General features: G+C 39.8%; 1 protein-coding gene across 1 annotated transcript in view; it reads left to right on the forward strand.

Moving 5' to 3' along the window:
* The first annotated feature begins 2,194 nt into the window (after positions 1 to 2,194).
* Positions 2,195 to 18,582, forward strand: part of LOC112507688 (WD repeat-containing protein 11-like) — a 53,202-nt gene continuing 36,814 nt past the window's right edge. The window contains exons 1-6 of the mRNA XM_025112351.1: positions 2,195 to 3,195; positions 5,470 to 5,962; positions 6,815 to 6,902; positions 7,027 to 7,208; positions 7,432 to 7,568; positions 13,451 to 13,517. Of these exons, the coding sequence (XP_024968119.1) occupies positions 2,195 to 3,195; positions 5,470 to 5,962; positions 6,815 to 6,902; positions 7,027 to 7,208; positions 7,432 to 7,568; positions 13,451 to 13,517 (1,968 nt within the window). The remainder of the gene's footprint in view (positions 3,196 to 5,469; positions 5,963 to 6,814; positions 6,903 to 7,026; positions 7,209 to 7,431; positions 7,569 to 13,450; positions 13,518 to 18,582) is intronic.

An 18,582-nucleotide genomic window follows, 5' to 3' on the forward strand; every position in this document is an offset into this window, starting at 1 on the left:
GAGCAAAAGCCCCAATTTTGTCTGCTATCTAGCAAAAACCCCAAAGCAAAATGATAAGAAATGAAGAAATCCAAACAAGGTAAGTTAGGAAAGAAAACAGAAATCAAGAAATCCAAATAGCCGAAACAGGAAGCAAAAATGAAGACATCGACAGAACAGAGAGGAAAGTTGAAATCAAAAACCAACTCTGTTGCTCGGTTGCTGAGAGACAGAGCGAGAAGTAAATCAGAAATCAATTGTTGATTTGTTGTTGCTCGATGGTTTTGCGATGTTTCTCGGTGGGTGACGACAGTGGAGTGGTCGATCGCCAGTGATTGGGGATTGGGAAATCGCAGGCAAGATATGGGGTCTTGTGGAAAATTCTAATGAGGGAATTAAGGTAAGTTCTATAAAACATAAATTTTAACCTAGATAATTTTTTTTAACTTTTTGACTGGGGTACCCCCCCCCCCCTTTATACGTTGTCTCCGCCCCTGGCTGACATGATATTTCTTATTATTACATTGTTCTTTTAAAATTATCTTATTATAACATCACCAATTTCTATTACAACATTGTAATTTTAATTTTATTATTTTTATCATTTAAACATTGTAAATTTAATTAAATATGTGTAATAAGAATTAGAATATCAGAAATTAAACATGTTTATGAAAGATCACTATTTCATGAATAAAAATATGCATAAAAATTATAATATTAGAATTAAGATATGGCATGACGGTATGAGTTTTTGTGAATGACTTGGCATGATTGTATGATTCAATATCTCAACAGTGTCAGTCTATTAAAAAGTTTGATACATTAGAGTTGTAAGTATTGGTTAGCCATTGACCTTCTGTGTCTGATGTGTATGTGTAGATGCTTATATTAATATAAGTTCAATCCCATCTTACCTTACACGATCATGCGAGTCTTCAGGTAAATTACATGAGATACATGTCTAGTATGTTTTAGAGTCAGTTCATTGTTAGGCGATACATTTTTTAACTGCTTTAACATGCTAAAAGTATTTTAATATATCAGTTATGTTATGTGTGAAAATAGTATTTTTAGTATGTGTGAGAACATAACTAAAGTATCTGTGATGTTTCAGAAAGTGATGAAAGCCTTAGCTTTAGTAAGGACCAATTTACATCAAGTATCATCGTATCGCATGACATCATATAGATTAGTCACGTAACTCTCGGTACAAAATATGCATTATGGTGCTTATGTGTTTCAACAGTGTTACAAATTTTGTATAACATGTCTTTTGAAAGGGTTTTCAACATATAATATGTTGTATCTTTTACACGGATAGTTTTTCAATATCGTTAGTATGCACTGTTTTCGAGGTTTTAGAACGAAAGCAATGAACTCGTCGAGCATATTAGCTGACAATTGAAATATAGAGGAGGTTTAGCTGAAGACTAAGGTTGATTGAATTCAATTATTTATAGATGTTTCAATATTGCCCCAGTTTGATATGGTGGATGAACTAGCAACGTGTACACATCCAATAGTAAGCCATTAACCTTGTTTCCGGTCCAATTCAATTTGTATAGACTTTTGACGTTTATGTTTGGTTTTCAGTGTTGAATGTTATGAGACCATCATGTATGCCGTCTTATTTCTTTACTATTGTTGAGGTTATGTCATTTAAGCTATTTTGAATGATTTATGTAGAAGACACGAAGGGGCCGTTTTTCTTATTAGGTAAGCTCTTATTGGGTGTCGTTTACATTACCATGTGAGCATTGTAAGGACCAAGAGTCCAAGAAGCTTACTTGGTAAGAGGCATAGCAAGGACCGAAAATCTTGTCGAGTAAACGGGTAAAAAAACTGCTTACCACCAATCCATTCTAATGGCCGAAAATGTTACCCGATTAGGTAAGTAAGAGTAGTGACTCTTGTTGGTAAGTGCTTACCGGGTAAGTGGTAAATGTTCCCTAAAACATGATTTGTTCCTTCATTGTGAAAGCAATTTTAACTAATCTAACAGGAAACCATATTATAAAAGTTTAGGGACATAAATATAAAATTTCTAAATTAGAAGTACTAAAACTGAAAATAGTTCATGTCATCAATGTAAAATTACTACAACGACCTTTGTAGCAGATTCGTAACTGACGACGGCCCGATCGGCGATCACGACACCGGAATCAGGTCACCGGAGATTTGAAACTATACAATGTCGTTGATTCAACAGAAAATGACCAATTCGTCGGACTGCATGCTACCGGGACCGCCCTCCCGCAACAACGGCGGATCCGCCGACATCGTATCTACCGGCCTCCTCGCCTATGCCGCTGGCAGCACCGTCCCTATCCTCGATACTCGCTCCATGCAACTCGTCTCTGTATTTCCTATCCCTCCTCCTGCTGCTAACCCCGGCACCATCAGTACTTCTTCCTCCACCTCAATGTCCCCCTTTGTCACCTCCGTCCGTTGGTGCCCTACCACGCTCCGTCTAGACCTCCTCTCCCATGACCCTACTTCATCGCATTCTCATCTTCTCCTTGCTGCTGGAGACCGCCAAGGCCGTATTTGCCTTCTCGACCTTCGCCTCAAATCATGCCCTTTGCTCTTCCTCCAAACGGATCTCAATTCCAAACTGGGAATCCAAGACCTTTGCTGGATCCAAGCCCGATCTGACTCGTGGATCGTCGCTGCACTAACAGGGCCATCACTCCTATCTCTCTACAACACATCCACAGGACGTTGCTTCTTCAGATACGAGGCCGCGCCGGAACTCTTCTCATGCATTAAACGTGACCCCTTTGATTCTCGCCATTTGTGTGCCATAGGTTTAAAAGGCTTTCTCCTGTCGATCAAAGTCCAAGGCGACGTGTCCGAATCTGATGTCGTACTGGAAGAATTTCAAATCGCTACCGATGCCTCTGAATTGAATAAGCTGGAGAGAGAAGGCGGTATCAGCGTTGGTTCTGCCGGTACAGTTACTAATTCCCCGGCAACTGCGTTGTTTCCCACTTATTCAGTGAAGCTGGCGTTTTCGCCTCATTGGAGGCACATTTTGTATGTTATATTTCCGAGGGAATTAGTCGTGTTTGATATGCAGTATGAAACGGCTCTTTCTCGTGCCAGTTTACCCAGAGGGTGCGGGAAGTTTCTTGACGTGTTGCCAGACCCAAGCATGGAGCTGGTTTTTTGTGCTCATCTTGATGGGCGGCTCAGCGCTTGGCGGAGAAAGGAGTAAGTAAATAGTGTTGCTTAACTAAAACGTAAATAATATATGCTTTTGCGTATTTGCGGCATCTTGTTATGTAAATTCTTTGATTCCAAGTTTCATTATTGCAATGTGGCTTAGATTTGGCCAACCATCAATTTCTTGATGTGCCGTGATTTGTTTAGTTGTTGGAATTCAAGGGAAGTGGAAAGCCTCATATTCACATTTAGAGGTGTGTATTTAAAGCCGATTTAGCAGGCTTATGACTTGCCAAGCTTCTTCTCGGCTCTCTTAAGGCTCAAAGCATTAGCTCGGTTCCTATGCTCAATATAGCTCGAGCTTTGGCTCGGTCCGTATAGGCTTGATTCCTATGTACTCGTATTAGCTCTAGCATTAGTGCAGTTAATATAGAAAACTAAATGTAAACCCTCCAAATAAGATTATATTCTGGAAATTTAAGATTGAAAGTTCCCAAGAGGCTAAGAGCAGTTTAAATAAATATAGATAACACCATGGTCTTTATAAGCTCATGCTGGTAGACTAGGGTCATTTAAGATCAGATTATTCAGGCTCATTGAGTTGCTAAGCCCACCCTTGAGACCAGCTTGGTCCCAGTTCGGCTCAGCTTGGGCTTCCCAAACTTTTTGACAAATCAGCTCACGAGCTCACACAAGTGGGCTTGTCTTGTCTACAACCCTGCTCACATTAAAATGTTTGGTAGTTAAATTGGTTTTCTAACAGTGAAAGCATTTCTCTGTCTCATTGCATATCAATGGAGATGGAGCTATAATCTAAACCATATTGGAAGGCATCCTTGATTCAGTAGTAGGGTATAGCAAAGGTCTTGTGAATCAAGAGTAAAGATTCTGTAATCCTGTACCGAATCTGCAATTCTGCATGGTTTATACATAGGCTGGGATCACAAGACCTTTGGAGGCATATTATCGAAGTCACAAATTTTTGTTTCTCCTTATATAGAGCTAAGCATACCATGTTCTGTATTTGAAATTTTGTAATTACCTTCCTGAACATTTTTGGATCTCTGATAATTAGCAACTGGAAACTTAACACAGCAATATGAGGATAGTTAATAATAGAGTAAATTACGTTTTAAGTCCCTGTGGTTTGTTGAAAATTTCTATTTTCATCCCTGTGATTTTGAAATTATGATTTTCATCCCCATGGTTCACAATTCATTACCATTTTTGCCCTTGTGATTTAAAATTTATTGCTATTTTCGTCCCTGTGGTTTACAATTCATTTCTATTTTAGTCCCTCATACTTAAAAGTAGTGTTTAGCCTCAGGGACGAAAACCGTATTTTTTAACAAATCATAGGGATGAAAACCGCAATTTGTAACAAACCACAAGGACCAAAAACGTAATTTACTCTTAATAATATAACATATTAGCATAACAGACCACTTGTGCATGATGAATTGAAGCTAGTATATACTGATCTTTGGGACTACTCTTTCTTTTGCCATCATATGTATGTGCATGATATATAAGTACTCTTTCTTCTGCTATCATATGTATGTGCATGATATATAGATAAAACATGCACATCCATATACCTTTTCCATGCCTTTACTTTCTAGTGGCACATACCAATCAATTGAAAATTTGAGTGATCGAATTTCAACTTTGTTTCCGATGATTAGATAAATTGAACCACATTTATAGTGCATCTATCTATATTCCCCAGATCCTTATCCCCTTCCCATTCTTCTAACAAAGAAGAAAATCTATTGTGCCTCTGTTGATTTAAACATTCCCTATGAATGGATTTGACATTCCCGTACAAGGACAATCTTTTCTGAATTGACCAAGCTTGTTCCTCTAGAAGTTAAAATAAGCCAACACTGTAATATTTTGAGGGTAAAACAATAATATATCTTCACGGTATAACAAAATTGCATCAACTTTTGCCTTATTTTGAATATGTCGGTGAATAATCATGTTGATAGTCTACTGAACGCGTTTGAAGTTAAAGAAGTTGTAAAATAACTGAATGTGCTATATGAATTGTCTCTAAATTAACTGCCCTATAAAGATGATTTCTTATTTTACTTGCAGAAATGATAAGCTACTCTTGCTTCCTGTAAACTGGAGTTTTGCACTCCAGCTTGGATGAACATATAACTTAATTGTGCTTCTGGTTTCTCTGTGTTTCCCATTAACAAAATCTTCTTTCCTCCTTGATGCTAACTAGAATGTCTTCACCTACGTACATATATGTGTATGCATTAATGTTCTTATGAGCATTTGGGGTATATACTCATTTGCGTATCAACGCAGAGGAGAGCAGGTGCACGAGATGTGTATGATGGAAGAATTGGTGCCCTCAATTGGCACATCTGTCCCTTCTCCCTTGGTTCTGGCAGTTGCAATTTCTCGATCGAATTCCACCCTCCAAAATGTTGCCAAGCATTTTTCTGATGCACTTCATACTTCATCTTCTGACAAGGACTTTGATATGGATTTTGATAATCCTTTTGATTTTCGTGATGAATCACATATCATTTCTAGAACACATTTGCTATCCGTTACTGATGATGGAAAAATATGGAATTGGCTTCTGACTTCTGAAGGCCCTACAGATAATCAGAAAGATATGTTAGATGTTGCAAATGTTACAGAAGTCAGTAAAGTGCCAGTTCTAGATCCAAAATCTGACACGGGAGCTTCCGATGACTCCCTGAAGGATGTGGCTAAACAAACAGATGATGTGAAAATTGGCAAGGGTTATCCATCAGCCTCCACTGTGAGCCAGGACAAGCTTACACTTAAGGTTGATACTGTAACTTTTCCTGGAACCATATTGCATCAATCCTATGGTTGTTTACTTGCTATAGGCTCAATATTATGATCTAAGCAGTGGCTGTACCAAGATCGAGAACTAAATTCTTTCATTCCCATATCTCTGTGATATAACAAAATGGTGTATGAATCTATATATGATTACTTGTAAGTACTGAAGACATGAGGTGTCATCTGGAACCTTCAATAACACTGCCACATGAACTTTCTTAGTCGTTTCAAATTTTAGTTTGGGTTTAGAGTCCAAGTGTTATGTTATTTTTTTACTGATCATTGGTCAGGATCTTCACATCTGCTTTTCGTTTAACATAAAAGACGAGCATAGCTTATTTTCCTTTCTAATGATCTAATGGGAACTTTTTTGGTTTGGTTGTATGACAGAACCTTGTTTTCTTGCTAAGTTAAGAAATATATAACTTCAACATGAAGGGTACAATAAAGGTTGATTCAAGAAACTCTATTTTCTTGCATGACACATAAAAGCTGAGATTACTTGTTTGATAAGCCTCTCTTTTCCCTCTATATCCTTCCTGGAGGGGCGGTGTCAAGTGGCTTATCATACCGCGAGGGAAACCAGTTGAATTTTGGAGCTCCTGTTCTCTGTCTAAAGGATGTTTGCTTTCATTATGATGGTACCCTGAGAGTAATTGTTTGGGTTTGGCTTATCTTATCTCAAGCATTTATCCGTTGGCAGCGATATTAATATGTTATCAATCATTGAGAAGTATCTAAACCTTGAAAAATATTTATTTATAGGTTTGTACTTGTTTATCATTGTTTCCTTTGGTATTCATTCATTTTGTCGATCAAAATCTTGATGCAGATCAGCCTTGTTGGCCAGCTTCATCTGCTTTCTTCAACAGTGACTGTGTTGGCCGTGCCATCTCCTTCTCTGATTGCTACTTTGGCAAGTTAGTTATGTGTTCTATAATTTTCTGTGTATCTTCTGAAACCAAATTTCGTAGTTGTTAAAAAAAGTTATTGGATACTAAAGATTGTATATATCAGTTAGTCAATGAGATATTACATGTGAAGGTGGGGGAAACCATCCTGCTGTGGCTGTTCCACTGGTTGCTTTGGGAACTCAAAGGGGTTCAATTGACCTTATTGATGTTTCTGCAAATGCTGTAGCTGCAAGTTTTTCTGTCCATGATAATGTTGTAAGAGGGTTAAGGTGGCTTGGAAATACTAGACTTGTTTCGTTCTCGTACAGTCAGGTATTGAACATACTAAAACCAGTGAATTCATCTTTCAAGTTTTTTTAATTTCTTGGTTGGCCTTATTGTTTCCTTTTTGTTTCTAGGTCATGTATTGCTGTATTCCGAGCTCTTCCTTTCACATAATATTTTTTCCTCTCTTAAGCTGCTTAAAGATTACATGAGATCTATAACAAACCACATTCATTTGTCATCACATACAACAATAACATACTCAATACAGGGAAGTGAGAAGTCTGGAGGCTATGTCAATAGGCTTGTAATTACATGCCTTCGGAGCGGTAATAATCGAACATTTAGGGTCTTACAAAAGCCTGAGCGTGCGCTGATAAGAGCTCTGCGGGTATCGTCTTCTGGAAGGTTGTACTTTATCCTAGATTGTATTTGTTGATTTCTTGTATAAATTCTCCAGAATGTGTCCACATATATGTCTCCTTCCTTGTAGTTCAGGATAATCACCTATCTACTTGGATTTTGGACTTCCTTAAATTTTAAATGATAGTTCCCCTTCATCGTCTGTTTAAAACTTTATTTTGGTGCGATAAGAAAAATGTACTAGATTGTTTATGTATGCAACTAACAAAGAGTTATGGCACATTTTACCAGTTGCATTAATACATTTGTTTAATTTGAGAAGTAGACACCTGCCCACTCACTGGGTATGGTCATGAATTTTACAATTTTCTATAAAACAATATTGTCTTGTTGGGGGTAGTATGTAAGTGTTTATGGGGCTATACCAGTTTCTGAATCTCTTGCTAGGACAAGCAAAAATGCTCTTTTGCTCGAGAACTCGTGTTATTAGTCTACCTTGGGTAGTGATACGCCCCAGAGGTTCGGGAGAGTTTATCAGAGACGTTGATAGGTTGGATGGAAGGATAAGGCTAGCTGGGTTTATTTAATTATTTAAATTAGGAAAGTCTTTATTTGAGTATTTTAGTCTTTTTAGGATTGTTTATTTGGCAAGTTACGTATTTGAGTCTTTTTAGGATTGTTTTTGTTAGCAGGACACTATAAATATGGTGCTCCATTGATTGTTTTTCCTTATGAAATTAATAAAATAAGACCTCATCGGATTTTAAGAGATCACCTGTTCTTGAATTCAGGCCAAGTTCATATTATTTGGTATCAGAGCAGTTCGGTTCTGGTAGCAAGATGGTGAGCAATACCGATCGGATCACCAATTTGGAAGCAGACATGGCAAAGATGCGAGAGGAAACAGAGGCTAATCGCTCTAAGAACGTGATGAAATTCCAAGAAGTGTTGAAGGCTATTAGCGACCTAACTCTCGCAGTCGGAAAGAATGAATCGAAGAAAGATAGAGGTACGGGATCAAGAATTGGATTTGGGTCGTTCTCTGATGACGAAGCTTTTGATGGAAAGAAAAGCAGCCGATTTGAGGGCAAGGGGCGGGACCCCTTGGGCGATTTCAGAAAAATTAAAGCTCCTATTTTCGACGGGAATGACCGGTATGGGTGGATCTACCAGGTTGAAAGATTCTTTGAAATTCAAGGCATCAAGGAACATGACCATCCGACCGCAATATGCGTGGATGGGGTGGCTTTGGCTTGGTACCGCTGTGTGAAGGGCGCAATCCTTTCCACTCATGGGAAGATTTGAAACAACGGTTGTTAGAGCGCTTTCAACCGTCTCAAGAGGGAGGGCCGTATGAGCAATTACTGGAAATTCATCAAGACGGGGCTAGACGTGAATATGTTAGTAAATTTGAAAAGATGGCGGGAGAACTTGGAGATCTACCTGAGAAGGTACTGGAGGGAGCATTCATCGATGGACTCAAACCAAAACTCCGGTCGACAATCAGAGTCTTGCAACCGGATACGGTAGCGCAAACCATGAAAATTGCAGTCAGGATGGACGATAATAAGTTTAGCATGGGAGAATCCAAGGTGGGGGGAGGTACGACTAGGGTTCCAAGTAACCACCCTACCTATACCACCTACTTCGCAGCCACGAGCGACAAGAAGGGTGGCATCAACACCGGCACGACAGGACCTATGGGACAATTTAAAAGATTAATTGATGCGGAATTCACCGATAAAAGCGCAAAGGGGTTACGTTTTCGTTGTGATGAAAAGTTTGCACCAGGGCCATAGGTGCCCCAGCAAGACTCTCCAAGTGCTCCTCGTGGATGAGGAGGAGAGTGACCAGGAAGATGAACCCGAACCAGATCACGCACACCTCGACATTGTGGAGGTATCCTGTATTCGGTCAGTGGGCTTACCCCACCCCAGACTATGAAGGTAACGGGTAACATCGGGGGAGTTAAGGTATTGGTATTGATCGATTGTGGGGTGACGCATAATTTCGTATCCACAGAAGTGGTCGACAAACTCGGGATGGAAGTATAGGAGACGGGCGCGGTGAAAGTTCGATTGGGAAACGGTATGATGGATTGGAGTCAAGGGACTTGCAGAGGGGTTGTTTTAACACTACCGGGGCTCCAAATTGTAGAAGATTTTTACCCTCTGAAGTTGGGAAGATCAGACATTATTTTGGGCATCAAGTGGCTACAGACTTTAGGAGATATGACGGTTAACTGGCGGGAATTAAGGATGCAATTTTGGGAAGGCAACCGACAGGTCACCATTATGGGCAACCCAAGCCTATCAAAAACCCTCGTCTTGTGTAAATCAATGACTAAAATACTACAACGGGAAGACATGGAATTCGTGGTACATTTGAGCTTAGCCGAAACGACCTGGGGCCCACCACCACTGCCGACCCCACCTTCGGTTCAAATCCTCATCGATAGCTTTGATGATATTTTTGAAATGCCGCCAGGGCTGCCCCCATCTCGCAGCCACGAGCATGCGATAGTGCTTCGAGAAGGTTCTTCACCGATCAGCGTAAGGTCGTATCGTTACCCGCATGCCCAGAAAAACGAAATAGAGAAACTTGTGCATGAGATGGTACAAACAGGAGTGATACATGCCATTACTAGTCCCTTCTCCAGTCAAGTATTACTCGTAAAGAAAAAAGACAGTAGTTGGCGTTTCTGTGTGGATTACTGTGCGTTGAACAAAGCCACCGTGTTTGATAAATTCCCAATTCCGGTGATCGATGAACTGTTGGACGAGTTACACGGGGCGGTCGTTTTCACTAAAGTGGATCTTAAATCGGGCTACCATCAGATCCGAATGAAACCAGAGGACTTGCCAAAAACCGCATTTCGAACTCACGAGGGGCACTACGAGTTTCTCGTCATGCCGTTCGGTCTAATGAATGCACCGGCAACGTTCCGGTCATTAATGAATAAAGTATTCCAGCCTTTGTTACAACGCTCTGTGCTTGTTTTTTTTTTTGATGATATTCTAGTTTATAGCCGATCCGAAACAGAGCATGGTCAACATTTGCAAGAGGTCTTTGAAGTGTTGCGAGCACACAAGTTGTAAGCAATTAAGAAAAAGTGTCCGTTTGCACAGAGACGTATTGAATATTTGGGTCATATAGTTTCAGAAGCTGGCGTAACTGCAGATCCGGCTAAAATCGCAGCTATGGTAGAGTGGGCCATTCCTACGACTTTGCAGGAACTTCGCGGGCTTTTAGGGTTCACGGGTTATTATCAAAAATCGTAAAAGACTACAGAAAAATTTCTTGGCCTTTGATGAAACAATTGAAGAAAGATAGTTTTAAGTGGACTAAAGCAGCTACAATAGCTTTTCGACAACTACAAGACGCGATGACAAGAGTACCTGTTCTGTTCTGGCTCTTCCAGATTTTAACGAGAGTTTGAGGTAGAGACCGACGCGTCAGGGTATGGGTTAGGAGCGGTTTTAATGCAAACAAATCGACCCATTGCCTTCTTCAGTCATGTTCTAGGCACCCGGGCTAGACTTAAGTTCGTATATGAACTAGAATTAATGGCGATAGTAATGGCAATCCAAAAATGGCGCTCGTATTTGTTGGGGCGAAAATTTGTGGTGCACACCGATCAACGGAGTTTGAAATACGTGTTGGAACAACAAACTGTCATTGAAGATCATCAAAGATGGTTGTCGAAATTGTTGGGGTATGATTTTGAAATTCATTATCGACCAGGCAAGGAAAATAGCGTCACCGATGCTTTGTCACGAAAGAGCACCAACCCAACACTCAATGCATTGGTCACATCTTCTCGGATTAATTGGGCCGAGTTATGGGCTGCTCTAGAGGTGGATCCAGAAATCCAAGCTCTTAAAAAACGAATCTTGGATGGTCGAGAAATACAGTCTGGTTATGAGGTACAACAAAACCGAGTGCTTTTTAATAAGCGTTTGGTGTTACTGTGGGGGTCTGCGTCCATTCCGCAATTATTTAAAGAGTTTCATAAGAGTGCAGTAGGTGGTCGCTCGGGTTCTCAGAAAACATACCAGCAGATGGCAAGGGAGATGTATTGGATTGGCATGAAGAGCGAGGTTGCAACGATGGTGGCGGAATGTGACATTTGTCAAAGACAGAAATATTCGACTATGGCTCCAGGAGGCCTTTTGCAACCGCTTGAGTTACCCACCTCAATTTGGTCGGAGGTGACCATGGATTTTATTGTCGGGTTACCCAGATCTGAGGGATTTATAGTAATTTTCGTGATAGTGGATCGTCTCAGCAAATATGCTCACTTCGTTCCCTTAAAACATTCTTATAAGGCAGCCACTGTAGCCTCGATTTTTTTAAGGGAAGTGGTGCTTTTGCACGGGGTACCGGAATCAATAGTGTCCGGTCGAGATAAGGTCTTTTTGAGCAACTTTTGGAAAGAGCTGTTTTGCATGCAAGGTACTACCCTGAAGCGTAGTACAACTTATCACCCGCAAACATACGGGCAAACGAAGGTGGTGAACCGTTGTCTGGAAACGTATCTACGCTGTTTCGTGTCCGATTCACCAACTAAGTGGGTTAAGTGGCTATCCTGGGCAGAGTATTGGTACAATACTTCATTTCATACCTCCACTAATACTACCCCATTTCGCATATTGTACGGCCGTGATCCACCCCATTTGCTGTATTATGGAAGCTTGAGAACACCGATTAGCGATGTTGACCGATATTTGGAGGAACGGGATTGAATCCTCCGGGAATTACGGGGACACTTGCTCAAGGCACAACAATTAATGTAAAGTAAGGCTAATCGGCATCAGAGCGATGTCCAATTTACCATTGGTGATCAAGTGCATCTTAAATTGAAGTCGTACCGGCAGCATTCGGTTGCCCGTCATCGTAATGAAAAGTTGGCTCCTCGATTTTTCGGCCCATTTACCGTTTTGAAGCGGATTGGAAAGGTTGCATATCACCTATAGTTACCAGAGAGACAGCCATAATTCATCCTGTCTTTCACGTATCACAGTTGTGGCAAGCTATAGGCAACCGGCTTGCTACCCCCACACTACCAGCTACTTTAACAGAGGAAATGGAGGTCTTGTTGCAGCCCGAACTTGTGGAGGGGGTTCGTGAGGGGCCTACGGGTCAAGAAGTCCTAATCCGGTGGAAGAATCTACCCGAGTATGAGGCTACGTGGGAACCGTCAGCGGCAATGAACCGTCAGTTTCCTGATTTCCACCTTGAGGACAAGGTGCGTGTTTGGGAGGGGAGTAATGATACGCCCCAAAGGTTCGGGAGAGTTTATCAGAGACGTCGATAGGTTGGATGGAAGGATAAGGCTAGTTGGGTTTATTTAACTATTTAAATTAGGATAAGTCTTTATTTGAGTATTTGAGTCTTTTTAGGATTTTTTATCTGGCAAGTTACATATTTGAGTCTTTTTAGGATTGTTTTTGTTAGCAGGACACTATAAATATGGTGCTCCATTGATTGTTTTTCCTTATGATATTAATAAAATAAGACCTCATCGGTTTTTAGGAGATCACCTGTTCTCGAATTCAGGCCAAGTTCATATTAGGTAGTTTGTCACATCTGATTAGGTTGTGCTGCAGTCGCTTTAGTTCATTTGTTAGTGCTACCTAAAAGTGATAAAGTCTTAACCTCTGGAACCGAACATGAAGAGTGTCTGAAAATTGTTTATCAGTGCTTAACCTTTCTTGCTTCTTAGAACTATTTCTCTTTTCCTTGGGCAGGGGCAATTGGGGTTGTGGGAACAGAAAAAGTTAAAAGGTCATATAAAGCATGTTGTTCAATCAATCAAGGAGCAATGGCTTTTTTTCTACTTAACATAGATATGGAAGTAGTTCATTTATTAAAATCTGCATTCTTGTGGGAATCTTAATGATGCACATCCTTGATAAATTTTGCAGGTATCTTTTGATCTTGTTTCGTGATGCACCTGTGGAGGTTTGGGCAATGACAAAGACTCCAATTATGGTAAAATGGCTGATTAATTTCCTATTTATAACCATTTCTTATTTTTTTTGTTTCCCTTCTCTTAAAAAGGTGTTTTGGGGGTTGTACATCATTATGGAGTTACATAACTCCTTGCCACTATATCAGAAAGTGGAAAGACGTTGGCCTATGTTTTTGCAGAATAGTGAGCGCTTTTGTGCTAGATTCCCCTCCACATAGAGAAGAAGCTAGCCTATTTCTGTCCCTGAATAATAGAGAATCATGCTTATATTGTGAATGGAACTATATAAAAATTCTATAGTTACCAGTTGGGGAGAAATCAGACACCATTAATTGCTTAATGATCCATTTATTTTTGTGCCCAATTTAAAGCATGCATCTTCAGATAAAATATATATATCTTATGGATTAGCATATTACATTGTTAATTGATTTAGGTTCTCAATAGAACATAACAGTAAACAAATGTGGGCTCATTCCGTTAAGAGATATTCATCATACCAACTTGTCTGTTTCCCCTTGCGCTACTACTACACTGCCTTATCCTCGATCAGCTTCTTTGTTCTTATTCTTCTGGAAGTGCCATTTCAATAGACGCCATATAGGATCCGTCATATAAAGTGCATAATGCCCAAACTTCTCTCAGAATTCTGTTCACGACTTTCCTTGCCATAATTTTTGTTTTCTGCTGGGAGATCAACCAGTTTCAATTGCTTAGTTTTCCTATGGCTGAAAATGCAACTCTATCTAGATTATCAACTCATGTATGTATGTGTATAATACGAGTGAGCTTTCCAACCATTCTACTTGTAATTTCACAGAAAAGTAAACATTGTAATTGCTAAAATACAAGAAGAAATATTCAGGTATGCCAAAGTGATTCTGACCATGCTCTTGTAATGTCGTTGCAGAAAAGGCATAAAAAATTTCTTAAAATCGCTTACTCTCTCATAGCTTTACTGCCTTCTGTAACACCCGAAAATTTGACCCCAAATGTAATAATGTAAAGTCAAAGACAAGAACTGAAAGTGTAATCATGCGGAAGTTAGAAGTCCAGGGGTTGATCAGTCATTAAAGAGAGCCTGCTGACCTGTTCTGTGAAGATGAAAAGAGTTTTAAGTAGGAAGTGTGGTTCAAATTGAAGTACGAGAAACCCATAAGTGATTTTGTGGGAATTGAAGTAGGAAGTGTTGTTCGAAGTTCAAAGCATTTGACAGCAAATTGAGGTAAGAATGCCATGATAAATCTTTGTTTTACTGATCATTCTATGATGTATAACTTTATGTAAGCGCTTAGTTGATAATCGAGTCAAGAAGAAGACCATTGAAGTTTTAAAGAAATTTTTTGTGCTATTTTATTGATGATAAGATGGTTTATAAACAACCTAACATACATTCCCTAAAATAAGGAGTTTGCTAATTAACAAAACAGAACTTTCAGACTGTAGAGAAAATCACAAAAATATGCTACAATAGAAATATATTCCCACGGACTCAGGGATCATATTTCTAAATTAAAGAATAGGAAGGTTAAGTTCTACCGACACTCTTCAAGTTTGGCATGAAAATGTCCTTCATCCCGTTCTTGTACAATATCAGTTAAAGTGAAGTATCGGATAGTCCTTCAGTAAGAATGCTGGCTAGTTGTTCTCGTCATGGAACCTATGGCATACATAACAAGCCACTCTCCAATTTCGTCTTTATTAAACAACGATCTATCTCCACATGCTTCGTGCGGTCGTGTTGGACAGGATTATGGGCTGTGTTAATGATTGATTTATTGTTGCTGTACGTACAACTTCATGGTTCCTCATGTTTTTGCTTCTCCAAGAGAGTCCTGAGACTGTTGGGCCTTGTCCATTTTGCATCGGTGTAAGCTTCAAGGCTAAGTGTGCCTTTCAAGTATTTTAAAATTTTGTATACAGCCTTTAAGTGTTCCTCTTTTGGCATATGCATGTATTGATCAACTAGACTTGTCTTGTAGGCTATATCTAGGAGAGTGTGCGATAAGTAGATTAATCTGCCTACCAACTTTTAATATCTCCTCCTCTTAGTTTTTCCTTGAGTGTGCCGTTGCTCAGTTATTGTGTCTGAGGATTTACAACCAAACATCCCTATTTCCTATATTTGATCTAGAATATACTTTTGAGAGGACTATGCCTTCTTTGGAGTATGCTACCTTGATCAAGGAAATACTTGTGTTTTCCTAGTTCTTTGATTTCAAATTCTTCTGACAATTTATGCCCGAGCCTCCGTATCACAAAGTTCATTCCAGTGGCATTAATAGCATAAATATACGCAATGAAGGCTCTAACCTTAAACCCTTTCCCCCTCTGGATCTCTTCACAATCAAAGGTATGGTCTCCTTGGGGCTTTGTAAACTCCATCCTCTTCAACGTATGTATGAAACTGCCAAACCAAACTCATGGGGACTTTTCTAATCCATATAGTGCTTTCTTTAATTGGCACACAGTTCTTTCGCCAAAAGTTTATCAAAGCTCGGTGGTGCTTCCATGTAAACAACCTCTTCTAGATTGCCATGTAGGGAATCACTTTTCACATCAAACTGCAGTAGAGGCCAATCAAAGGTGCTACTGACAAGAGAATTCTGATTGTATTCCTTCTTTTAAGAATCAAGGTAATCAGGTCCATATGTTTGAGTGTATCCTTTAGCGCCATGCTTTGTACTTCTCTAAGGAACCATCTGTCTCATGCTTAATAGTGTGGAACCATTATCATCCAATAAGTTTCTTCCCTTAAGGTAGTTCAACTTTGTCCCAAGTTGTGTTCTTTTTAAGAGCTGTCATTTATTCTTCCATAGTTTTTCTCCATTTTGGTTGTTGTAGGCCTTATCCACACTCAAGAGTATTCTATTTTCATGCAATTTGGTGAGAATGATTTATATGATGGTGAGAGATTTTCAAATGACAAAGAGTTAGCAATTCGATGTCATGTACAATTTCGATTTCCTTTTTGGATAGCGATAGGAAAATCAAGATCAACCAAATCTTTACATACCACTTCATTACTTGCCACGGGTACTAGGAAACCCAACAAACACACACTTTAGGGCCTTAGGAGCAAGCTTTTAATGTTGATGAGAGTGAACATGAAAATGTGATATGCATCTGATGCAAATTGATTGTTGTCGGTAGCTTCCTTATTGAATTGAGTAAAGAAAAAGAGATTACAGAGGGTACACGGCTTTCGAGAGGCCGGTTCTCTCCCTAGAGAGCTTGCGCTCCTTTTCAAACTTACAAAACAGAATGCAACTCCACTAACAAACTTCCCAATATAAAGGAACTGTCTCAATTATTCTATTCATAAAATACCCAAACTACCCTCCACTTATTTACAACTAAACTACTTAAATCTTCTTTTATATGTAAAACGTACAGTAGGCTTATCAATACCTCCCCACAGAGCTTTCACCTTGTCCTCAAGGTGATTATTAGGAAACTGTCGAGCCAAAGCTTCCAAATTCTCCCAAGTCGACTCGAAATCGGACAGCCCTTTCCACTTGACTAGCACCTCCAAACTTCCTGCATCATTTTTTTCCAGCCGTCTAACATCCAACAAGGCTTCCGGCTCTACTTGTAACACCATATCAGCAGATACTTGAGTTGGTATGTTCTTCGTAACCAAACAATTCCCAGCAGCTCTTCTAAGTTGTGATACATGGAAGACATAATGTATCCTTACTCCCTCTGGTAACTCTAGACGATAAGAGACTTTTCCGATCTTTTCCAAGACTTTGTAAGGACCATAAAACCTTGCCATCAACTTTGGGCTATTCCCATTCACAAGGGATTTTTGTCAATACGGTCTAAGCTTCAGAAACACCAAATCATTAACAACAAAATCCACCTCGGTTAGTTTCAAATCAGCTTGCTGTTTCATTCTACACTGCGCCTTCAAAAGATGCATTCGTACCTCATCCCAAATCTCATCTCGACTCATCAATTCGATGTCTACCGCTTGTACCACAGTTGAAGCATCTTTATAACGTAATAAAGGAGGAGGATCCCGTCCATACAACACCTTGAATGGAGAACATTTAAGAGCTGTGTGATACGCCGCGTTGTATGACAGTTCTGCCCATGATAACCATTTGCTCCAATGGCGAGGTCTATCCGAAATCTAGCAACCTCAAATATTGCTCCAGCCCTCTGTTCACCACTTCGGTTTGACCATCCGTTTGTGGATGATAAGCCGAACTGAACTTCAGAGTTGTCCCCTGCAATTTGAACAATTCTTTCTAGAAGTTACTATGGAATACTTTGTCACGATCAGAAACGATTGAGTTAGGTACCCCATGCAATCGGATTATCTCCTTAGAGAATACCTCCGCTACCGATTGAGCCGTAAAAGGATGCTTTAGACCCACAAAATGAGCATATTTACTGAATCTGTCTACCACCACCAAGATAGAATTCAAACCACCCGAAATTGGTAGACCCTCAATGAAATCCATCGAAATATCACTCCAAACTGTGTCTGGAAGAGTCAACGGCTGTAGTAATCCCCCCGGTGAACCACTTGATTTGTTCCTCTGACATGTTTCACATCCTTTAACCATATTAAGTACGTCCTTCTTCATACCAATCCAGAATAACTCAGCTGCCATCCGTTTGTACGTTCTTTCTTCACCATTATGTCCCCCGATTGGTGACGCATGGAATTCTTCAAACAACTTTGGAATGATCATCGACTTTCTGGGCAACACTAATCTACTCTTAAAGAATAACAATTCTTGTCTTACTTCAAAACCTTTATGTCGACTAACATCTTTCAACATTTCTTCTTTTATTTTGAGCATAAATCATCCATTTCCAACTCTTCTTTCAAACTTTCCCACTGTCTCCATGATGGCACACTCAAATTAGAAAACTCTATCTCTTCATGTTTACGAGAGAGTGTATCAGCAGCTTTATTAGCACTCCCTTGTTTGTAAACGATCGAAAAATTATACCCCATTAGTTTACTCATCCAATTCTGATATTCCGGTTCCACCACTCGTTGCTCTAACAAATATCGGAGACTCTGTTGATCACTGCGAACCGTGAAATGCCTGCCAAGCAAATAGG

This window comes from Cynara cardunculus, assembly GCF_001531365.2.
Source record: "Cynara cardunculus var. scolymus isolate 2C chromosome LG 2, CcrdV1, whole genome shotgun sequence".
In the NCBI taxonomy this organism is placed as follows: Eukaryota; Viridiplantae; Streptophyta; class Magnoliopsida; order Asterales; family Asteraceae; genus Cynara; species Cynara cardunculus.